Source organism: Morone saxatilis, unplaced genomic scaffold (genome assembly GCF_004916995.1).
Source record: "Morone saxatilis isolate NCDOM2014 unplaced genomic scaffold, NCSU_SB_2.0 Contig2, whole genome shotgun sequence".
Lineage (NCBI taxonomy): Eukaryota > Metazoa > Chordata > Actinopteri > Moronidae > Morone > Morone saxatilis.
The window spans coordinates 12,391,492-12,401,719 of record NW_023339762.1 but is presented as its reverse complement, the minus strand read 5'-3'; the positions used below and the strand labels follow the sequence as shown (position 1 = coordinate 12,401,719).

Genomic DNA, 10,228 nt, shown 5'->3' with positions numbered 1-10,228 from the left:
TATTATATTCTATTTCTGCCAATAGATCCTCCTAAATGTTACACACTGGACCTTTAAGACGTAAGCAATCATCACAAATCCACAATAAAACTTCCCTGTGCACTGTTACTCTGTGTCAAGCACTCTCCCACATCTTATGTAGGTGAAGTACTGAATGACAACTCAGCAGAATAGCTCCAAATCTAGGCTAATGCATTGCACAGACTGCTGCAAGGGAGGATCCTAAACTTGATCTGCATCCAACTGCACACTGCTTAGACAAAATCAACTGATGAAAAATTGTTTTGTCATCAAGTCTAAAATGAGCAGGAAAAAAATTCAACATATGAAACTGAGTTTGTTAAAATATCTCCAAGCTACTCTATTCGTTAAACAAATGCAAACAAACAAGCTACTGAAATGTGGATAAATGCAGAGATGTATGTCCAGGTTGAAAGTAAAATTAGGAAATGTGGGTACAATTTTGATGGTAATGAGCTTTACATCTTAAAGTCTGTGAGTACACAGACTGTTCATCTTTAATATTGAAATATCAGAGAAATGAATTACATTACAAGCACAGCTACAGTATACCTCCAGGACAAATCCATATGAAGAAAAAATAAAAATACAAACTTTTAAATTTAAAAAATATACAGAAATTACAGAAAATCATTTGAGTTAAAAACCAATATCTGAAAATGGATTTAACAATTTAGAATCCTAAGAACAAAATGCACTTGGCTTGGAAGTTGATATTGACACATTTATACACACCTGATGCCATCATCATTATATACATGACATTTCAATGACACTGCAGAAAACTGGGGAAAGGTTAGAGGTAATTCAAGAAGGAAACAGAAATAAGGACGATGGATGTTAGTTGTTCTCTGGTTCTGCTTTGTTGAGCTCTCATCTTTGACAACTTGTCATGATCATCTTATATAAGATAATAGACCCTTTTCACAGCAGCCATTCTGACATGAAAATAGTTGGGTAAACACGGATGTTACCAATGATACTAACTGAGGTTCAATTCCATTTAGTGTAGCAGAGCCTTTTCCAGTGAAGCAGCATGCACAACAGCAGCACCCTGACTCTGTTTGACCTGAATGGAACGAAACCATGAGTAGTATCATTGGTAACGCCTGTGTTTACCCTACTATTTAATGTCAAAATGGCTGCTGTAAAACAGGTCTATTGTCACGATCTCCTGTGACTGGACATCCAAAACAACAAGCAAACAATTTACAGGTGAAAAGGGAAATCCACAGAGCCCACATGAGAACTAAGGCTGGACATGTGCTGGTTAAAGCCTTTTTTCTTACCAACTCACAAAGCATCATGGCTGACATCATTAAAAAAATCATCAGGTGTTAGTATCAGCCATAGTTTTAAACGTTGTTTTTTTATTTTACAGCAGTGCCACGAGTGTTCAGTGATGGCTTTAAGTCCAAAAAAGTCCAAAATATGTGCTTTTTGCATAGTCTCAATGCAGTTTGTGTTTCCTTTTCTTGTGTTTTTTGTCCTTCTTCTTGCTGGAACATTTAACACAGAACCACTGCTGGTCCTCGGGAGGGGCTGTAAGGATCCCAACACAAGGCCTGGACAGACAAGAAAAGAAGTTCAGGTGAGTAAAAAAAAAGATGAAGAGGAGGCAGGTATTTTTCTAACACCACATGTATTAATCAGTTTGGTATGCTTAAAACAATTACTAATTTAATAAGATTAATACTTAAACGGAACAAACTGAAGCATCAACTGTTAATCAGTGCCTGAGGAGCCTGTTAAGTGGTCTAGCCATGGAAAAGCTGACATAAATAAAGGCCACATATTCTAAAATATGTATGCATTACTTAGAGATAGGGCTAGGATTTCACCATTATAATACTGTCAAATTTATATGTAACTTTTTCTCCTTTTTGGCAAATGAATTACACTCAAAATACGAGTGTAGGGAACTGGAGAGAGAAAGAGTATGTAACCAACTGTAGCTGAACCAATTGTACAAAAGCATACATAAAGAACAATTACTCCCAGTGTGCGAGAACAGAAAGAAACTGAAAGGATTTAAGAGGTGCTGGATTATTTATACAATATCATCATGTGTGTATTATTAACATGTTATCAATATTTCTTCTTTTAATTCCAGGATATTGTTTGGATTTTTTCCCCCCAGTTATTTATTAATTCATAGTTTTTGTGTGTATATGTATCTGTGTTGTGTAAACATTTTTTTAACCAATACTACAATAAATCAATAGATAGATAAATAATGTTGTCAAATTGAGTTTATGTCTTGGCGAGTGTGGGACATTTCTAAAGTGTGAGAGTTGCATCTGGACAACTTGGGCGATGAGACAATTTATGAGAAATGACAAACAACAAATGAGAAACCAGAGCTGGAGGATGTTGTTTAGATCTATCATTTGGAAGCATTTTGGTTTCCCGGTACAATGACAAAGAGTAGAATGGACAAAAAACTGTGGCAACATGTTGAATCAAAGTTAAATGATGCTATGTCTTTAGAAACATAAACCAAAAAAAGCCATTGCCAACGGCAGCACATGAAGTCATCTATTACAGCGCTTGAGCCTCACTATAATGATCCTTTAGATGTGCATTTCTATCAAAGACAAGCTGTCATCCAGGAATTATCCAGTACCCTAACTCAGATATTCTCATTTCTGATGGACGACCTCTAGGGGCCTCATTTATAGGAGGTTGCAATGCCCAAAAGGTTGCCTAAAGTTATAATTTATAGAGAAATGATATGTAGAAAAAGGTTGCTACTCATCCTTTGAACGCATGCTTAGAAACCTTTTCAGACATGGGAATCAGTGATCGCCAGATCGTGAGATGACGAAACAAAGCTCAGTCCTCAGATGAAATATAAAACGCACATAAACACCACATTCCAGTATATGCCTTACTCTAGAGACCAGACACTGCACCAATAACCACTGTGTCAGTGTCTCAATGATGGCCATTTGTTTTTTGCCTCAACCTTAATACCAACAAAATGTTAGAAAATAAACATAAGAGTTCGAATTACACTAAAGCTCCCTGCGCCTGGGCAAAATATTATGCCAAACAACTCCCTTTAAGAAATTTGACATTTTAACAATTCCTTACGTGTCCATAAAAACATTACTTTAGAAACACAACAGTCTTCTTATCAAGGTGGTATCAATATAATCCATGAAGACAAACTGTATTTGTGTACAAACTTAACATTTAGATTTTTGTAGCCTCAACTTGCTACAAGTCTCTGTTGGCTAGCTGTGGTTTTTTAGTGGGAGAAGACTGTAGGAATGAAAACCTTTTCAAAAATTAAGATTAAGTACTAAAATAAGTGCTGGTTTGTAGATCAGACATATGCAAAATTAAACACAAAACATTTACTGTCTATCGTGTGAGTTTATTCAGCCTTTACCAAAGTAAGTACCCGTTTTCTGCTTCATTTGGTGCTGGTGAGAGCACACTTACTTTCCAATAATATTCAACATTAGCTGCTCTGTCTTTGCCACATTTGATTGTTCCAACAAAGGCTCATTAAGCACATCGGCATATTCATAACCTATTTAGCATTGACCATTTATGGATGATTGTGGGAACACACTGGAGTACACGCACACAAGTGGGTATTTTATAACAAGAAGACAGTCTACAGGTGTGCGTGACACTGTTTTATAGACGTGAATATTTTCTTGCGTGAGTTGATAGTGAGGTTTGTAAGTATGCATTGTTTTAGGAAGGAATCTACGCAGGGTTTTATAAATGAGGCCCCAGGTCTACGGAGAGTAAATGTGTAAAACTAAAAACAGAGTGAATGCAGCCTTGAAACTGTTGAACTGCATGTTAGAAAACTTTAAAGTGTACTGCAGGCTCTAATAGTTGATTTAACTTCATTATAAATACAATAAACGTAAATGAATGAACTTTGAGTGAGTCCTTTGTAATAAGAATGGTGCATTACTGTCATATTGACATATTTATTTTTTCTTACTGTATTTGTCGGTGAAAAATCATTCTTACATTTTTTAAAATAAATAATAGAAATAAATATTTTTTATGTTTTCAGTACAGCAGTGAAAACAAAAAAAATATTCTTTTTATAAACTGGGACTCCAAAACTGAGGTATGTACTACCACACCATAAATTGTGTGTAGCATTACCGGTCGTCCGCACTGAGAACAATAACTAACGATAACGGCGTGTGCATCCACACTGATGAATGAACACAGTAAACCGAGGCTGTAATCGACGGTAATAATTGGAACTAACTTTGCTATAATCTTTTATAAAAAACACAAAAATGAAAATAAGTCTCTTACCAATGATACCAATCATCACAGTCATCGCACCCTATCATGGGACTGCCATCATCGGCTTTGTTGCATCCAGGGCAAATCCAGATCTGGTTTCCCCATTCATCTCGGATCTTGGGTTAATACACATAACAGAAAGCTTCAGCAAAACACCACTCAATAACAAAACAGCTGGTACAGAAACAATCCAGATTAGTGGAAAACGGGGCAGATATAACACGAATAACCAGGTAGCCCTTTTAATCGTAGCTGTAATTTACTTACTGCCCACCTAAACACACTGTACCAGTTATCAATAATCAACAGTAGAGCACTCACCACGTAGGTACTGACGGTCTCAGTCACCACGCTGCGGACCGGTGTTTTGAGGGATGCGGCAGGAGAGAGCAAAGGGCCAGGAGAGAGCAACGCCGAAGGAGCAGGAGCTGGTGGATGTGGAGAGGCGGGTGGGGGCAGAATGGGTACAATTGGGGCGAGTACTGTGGGGGGTGGTGGGGGCGTCCGAGGGCGATTCCCAGGTCCGGACTTCGTGGCGGGCGTCTTGGGTATTGGTGTCTTGGGCTCTGAATTTGGAACCACCTTGCTGATAACACTGATGATGGACAGAGACAAATACATTTTAACACAAACGGGGGACTTTGCTATCTCTGTGGAAGTTATATAGTGCAAAGAATATAAACAAATGTCAGAGTAAATGTAACCACTATGTGAATTAAATATGGAGTAACAACAGCACGGTACCCTTGGGGCACTTTAGGCTTTTAAATCTTACTGTTTTAATATGTACTTGTTTATTTTTTACTTTTTTCATATTTATTAATTAATTTCAGGTTCTGCTTTGTATAATAATTTTTAATATTCAGTATAGTGTATTATTTGTTTTATATGTACTCAGGTAGAGTAACATAAACATGCTTTATCGCACAAAACCTCTTTTTTATGTAACAAAAGAAGCCAAACTTTTTCAAATGTTAAGTTTGAGAACTTTGCCTTAATTAAATTGTCTGGTGACATTCTGACTTTAATTAGGAATCTTATCAAAGCTTGACAATGAATCTGAACAGGCATTCAATTCAAGTTTAAGGTACTGGAAAGTTTGCAATACTGTTATAATAATAATGATAATAATTAAAAGTAGAATTCTACAGACACATTTTAGTCTGCACCAAAAAAAGCACAGAGGTTCGATGCCCTGCCGAGCCCCCCAATACTGCTGCAGTTTATTTTTTTTTAAATAGTACAAGAAAAAGCCTCAAATAGCCTGCAAAGAGTTCATGGAAAGACACATCCCTAGAAACATTCATCATTCCATGCTTACATTTTGTCCTGGCCTGCTCCCACCCTGAGCGTCAGTCTGGGGATGACTGGAGACGGTAAAGCTGCTGGAGTGTCTACTTTCACCTGCGGACACAGGAAGGTAACCAGGTCAATTTGAGTGACGCCTCAAACACAGACACATAGTGACACACCGAACCAAAAAATGATACCTTCTCCAGTCGAATTCTCTCTTTTTCTTTCTCCTTTTCTCGTTTTTCCTTTTCCCGCTCTTTTTCTTTCCTCTTCTCTTCTTTCTCCCTCTCCTTTTCTTTGGCCTTCTCTCGCTCCTTATCCTTCTCCTTATCTTTCTTTTTCTTCTTCTCCTTCTTGTCCTTCTTCTTGTCCTTCTCCTTGCTCTTTATGTCCTTATCCTGGAGGATCGGGGCCAAAGGAGGAAGCATGGAGGGTATGCGCAGGCAGGCAGAGGGGCTGAACAGTGGTGGGACTTCATTCAGAGCGAAGGGGGCTAAGGCAGACTGTTTCTGCCTGTCTTCCTTGCTCCGGTCTTTACCCTTGTCCCTCTTATCTTTGTCCTTTTTACTTTTTTCTTTATCCTTCTTCTTGTCTTTGTGTTTCTCCTTCTCTTTCTTAGGCCCATCTCCATCTCTGGTTTTTATCTTGATGGAGCCCTCAGGCAGAGTAAAGTCTCGCTGAACGAAGAGCTCGTCATCCTTCAGTCCAAAGTCCTTCCAGGCCATCTTGCCATCCTTGGAAAACTCCTTGTTTTTATCCCTGTTCTTATCCTTGTTCTTCTCTTTCACCTTGCCCTTGTCCTTTTCCCGGTCTTTGTCTTTCGGCTTGTCTTTCTCCTTCTTCTTCATTTTGGTTTTGAGCTCCTTCTTCAGCTTTTTCTTTACGTCCACTGATGCCACAATCTTGTTCTTCTCCTCAAACACCTTGAGCAGAGGTTCAGGAGTAGGTGGCGAGGCTGATCCCGAGGACACGTATTCTCCTTGGTTTGGCGGGGGTGCGGATGGACCCCCTTGGTTGACCTTTCGGATCACCTCATTGATTGAGTCATCCATAGTCCAATTTCCTAAGCCTGGGTGTGCCTGTAGGTGAAGTGGTGTAGACGTGTCTTTTATGGAATTGCTGGCACCAATCAGGAGTTTCGGTGTAGACGGCTCCATGATGGTCAGCCTCCTGGGGCTGGAGAACCCATTGCTGTCCGAATCGGAGCCCGAGGAGAAAGCAAAAGGATCAGGCTCCCGCTCGGCACACGCTCTGGCAATCACAGCATCAATGGAGTCATCAATGGCTGTATTATCAGGCTCTAGTTTCTTGAAGGGGCCCTCGGCTAACTCCCTGTCCTCTATATTTAGACGCATATGGATGTTCTCTTTGCCCATCCTCTCACTCAGCGCAGACAGCGGCAGCTTATGCAAAGCTTCTGTCTTGCTCTGGGGTTGGGATGCTTTGGCAGAACCCATCTTTGGGCTCTTAGGGCTTTTAGGACTCTTGGTCCTTCCTGGGGATTTCTTCCTTTCCTTAGACGGTTTTGGAGAATGGATGGGACTACCACCCACCGGAACAGGAATGACCCCTTTAGGGGACTTAGTCCGTTGTCTGCCAGGGGATGAGACCTTGGGCTTTCTTCCTGGAGTGGTGAGGCCCTTTTGATCAGAGTGTTTTGGTACTACCGGCAGAGGTCTGAAGGAAGGCAGGGCTCCAGAGGGTGTTTCAGGTGACAGGGGGTCAAGGCTATCATGAGAAGGCAGCATGCCTGGGGGGACACGTTGAGGGTTGAGAGAGGTGAGGGGCTCCCTGGGCTCAACCCCCCATTCTGGGCTGAGGCCAGGGTACATGCGTGGTCTCTTGGAGGTGGGCATCATGCCCATAGCTGCATCGGGGCTGTCCAGGTGCCTCTTCAGTGGGTGGTTCTCATCGTTGACCGTCTCATCTTCGTCCATTTCTTCCTCATCCTCTTCCAGCGCCACCTGCATTGCTTCGGCTGAGGTGCCCATGTCAGCAAGGACCTCCTCCTCTTCCTCTTCTAGAAAGCAAAGGTACACAAATTTAGTTAAGCTCTGTTTTCAATGAATCCCCAAAGATTTTCACAACCACAACACATCTTTTAACACACAAACACACACACACACACACACAGGTTAGTATGGTGGCACATTCATAAGATAAAGTTTTATACTCTCAGTTAGCTAAAGCTAAAACCACAGTCTAATACGATCTTACTTTCATGAAGGTTATAATGTTCCGGCTATGTTGATTCAACTTTTTGTGTTGCTATTAAATTGTATTTGTTATGCTGAGAGGTGTTTCTGATATTTAGTCCACCCTCGTTGATATAAATATAAGAAAACAACAACAAAATAAACCCTTATGAATATAGGATCAATTGCAGGGTTGCTTTGGACTGCATTATGTATACTCCATCAACTTTGGATTAGTTGAGAACATGTTGTGCACCAAAAAATAAACTCTCTACCTGTGGGAAACACACACGCTGACACACTAAAATGTGCACATAGCCATCACATGTACTGACCTTCTTGTAAGGAGACCAGGGGCGGCAGGTAATCTGGAATGTAATCCTTCCTTTCCTCTGCATCTCTTGCTCCAGGCTGGGGAAACTGCAGGACATTGTTTTTGCTAACAGGAAAGAGCGGCGTCTGACTGACGAAGGGCACAGGCTCCAGGTTGTGGACGTAGTCCTCCAGTTCGCTCAGACTGACCCCCAGCAGCCTGAAGGCCTGGCTGACATCATCCAGCACTGGATCCGTTCTTCCATCTAAAACGAGCATCAAAACAAGACATTAAACCCCGACACACACTCTGCACGCCTCTCATTCACTCAACTACACTGCTAGGGTTGGGACTGAAGTTTTGAGGACATGCTAGTGATTGTGCTGCACATGCAAGGAGGTTCTCTGACTGATGTTGACACTCAACCTGGAGCAAGAAGTAGTACTCAACAGGTACCAGAGAGACTGAATCTCTCCACAGATACTGCAACACTTAGGTGCTCAAGCATGTGACATCACTGCTCACGATGTGATGATCACAGCTGGAAAGCATCATAGCCACAATAACGATAACACAAGGAAGCAGCTTCGCTCTGGACTCTACTTTTTTGACACATCAACCTTTGCTAGGGGGCGCCAGCCACAGAGCCCGTCAACAACAACGTGATCGACTACTTCAGGTTAACGGCTTAAAAAAGTAATCGGGGTCCTAAACAAAGCACTTACAGAGCTCAGAGTACCGATGGCAGGCCCTGGCTAACTGCTGGATGTACCGATGCAGCACATCGGACAGCAGATCGCACGCAGTGAGCTGAACCGCATCCCAGCCCAGAGCCTGGCAGATCTGCGCCACCGAAACACGCAGCAGCGAGCGGGCATAGCTCTCGCACATCTCGCTGACTTTGTTACGGTATTAATCCCGGTCACTTCCTCTTCCAAAACATGCTCCCGGTCTTCATGATTCACGGAACCCCCGAGGGGCTTGAGAAGAGCCGCTACCGCGGTTAATTTCGGACATCTACTTCAGTAAATATATTGGCGCTTTCGACCGGAGTCGCCATCTTGATTCCATCGATAGACCCATCCCCGAAATCTCGCTCGCACATGCGCACAAGCCGCCGTCTGACTACACAGCGCCGTTGTGTTCGAGCGGGTCATCACCGCCCGACGACGCGCAGCAGCTGCGTTTGTTAAAGTGGTTTAATCATTTAATTAATGTCGCTATAAAGTGCACAGACAGCAGGACGAACATGTCGGATGTGTAATGTGTTCACTGTATTTATCAGGTACTTTAATGGCGTTAACAGCGACTCACTCAGGAGGATTTAACATACAGAGCTCACCGGTGCAAAGTTCACTACCGGTGTGTCGCGGTGCAGCTGTCACTATTTCTCTCGCCACCGCAAAACTGTTTTAATTCAAGTGAAACAGCCTTTATTTGAGGATTAATGTTGCGCAGTGCGTTAAGAGAAGCTGATCTTAATTAAACAAATTTAAATTCTTTTTTTTATCAAGAACGGCAACACAGTGGGTTCAGTTTCATTTCCTGTGGTGTTGTTTTCGATATCAAGCAGGCAGGAATGTGGACACATTATTGCATTTGGAAAGGCAATTCATTTGCCGGGTTGCTAAAAATGTCAGTTGATCTAATTTAGTGTCTCATCATGGTCGCAGATTACCAAGCAGTGTAAAATAATATCAATAAACCTTCAGCAAAGTCTCCAGGTCTCAACTATAAGGTTCATTATAGAAGTCAGTAGAGCTGCACAAAATTATGTAACAAAGTCAACAAACATCATGTAAAGTGTGTAAAACATTACTGGAAGATTTGTATTCATTATTATTTTATATTTTCTGTAATAAATGTTTTGTTAGGGTTAAAATCCTTTCATAACCTGTATATGTTTTCATATATATGTTAGGTCACAGTATATTTACTGTTATTGTATACATGTTATATTATCTTTCTGATCACATCTGCTCTTCAAAAGATAATTCATTGTGAGTCTGACCTTTTAATGTTTTGTAACCTGTTTTATCCAGCTCATCCCTTAGGTTGTTGTTCTCAGTGAGGCCCTCTCCTGGTTAAGGGAAGTTCTTAACTTTTACATTTCATG

At 41.2% G+C, this 10,228-nt stretch overlaps 1 protein-coding gene across 1 annotated transcript; it reads right to left on the bottom strand.

The window, feature by feature from the left end:
- Positions 1–470: 470 nt before the first annotated feature.
- taf3 (TAF3 RNA polymerase II, TATA box binding protein (TBP)-associated facto) lies at positions 471–9,207 on the bottom strand. Its single transcript, XM_035664743.1, has 7 exons — positions 8,838–9,207; positions 8,135–8,377; positions 5,802–7,624; positions 5,633–5,715; positions 4,633–4,906; positions 4,321–4,427; positions 471–1,586 (listed from the first exon to the last, which is right to left on the bottom strand). The coding sequence occupies exons 1-7, from the start codon at positions 9,001–9,003 to the stop codon at positions 1,472–1,474; spliced, it is 2,811 nt and encodes a 936-aa protein (XP_035520636.1). The 5' UTR covers positions 9,004–9,207; the 3' UTR covers positions 471–1,471.
- Between the last annotated feature and the right edge of the window lie 1,021 nt (positions 9,208–10,228).

Bases quoted from the DNA above. Each gene is read 5' to 3' on its own strand.
- taf3 (XM_035664743.1), bottom strand. From the start codon at position 9,003: ATGTGCGAGAGCTATGCCCGCTCGCTGCTGCGTGTTTCGGTGGCGCAG. The intron at 5,716-5,801 runs GTATCATTTTTT...CTGTGTCCGCAG, and splicing joins AGAGAATTCGACTGGAGAAG to GTGAAAGTAGACACTCCAGC. The intron at 1,587-4,320 runs GTAAGAGACTTA...TTGTCTGTCCAG, and splicing joins TGTGATGATTGGTATCATTG to GCCTTGTGTTGGGATCCTTA.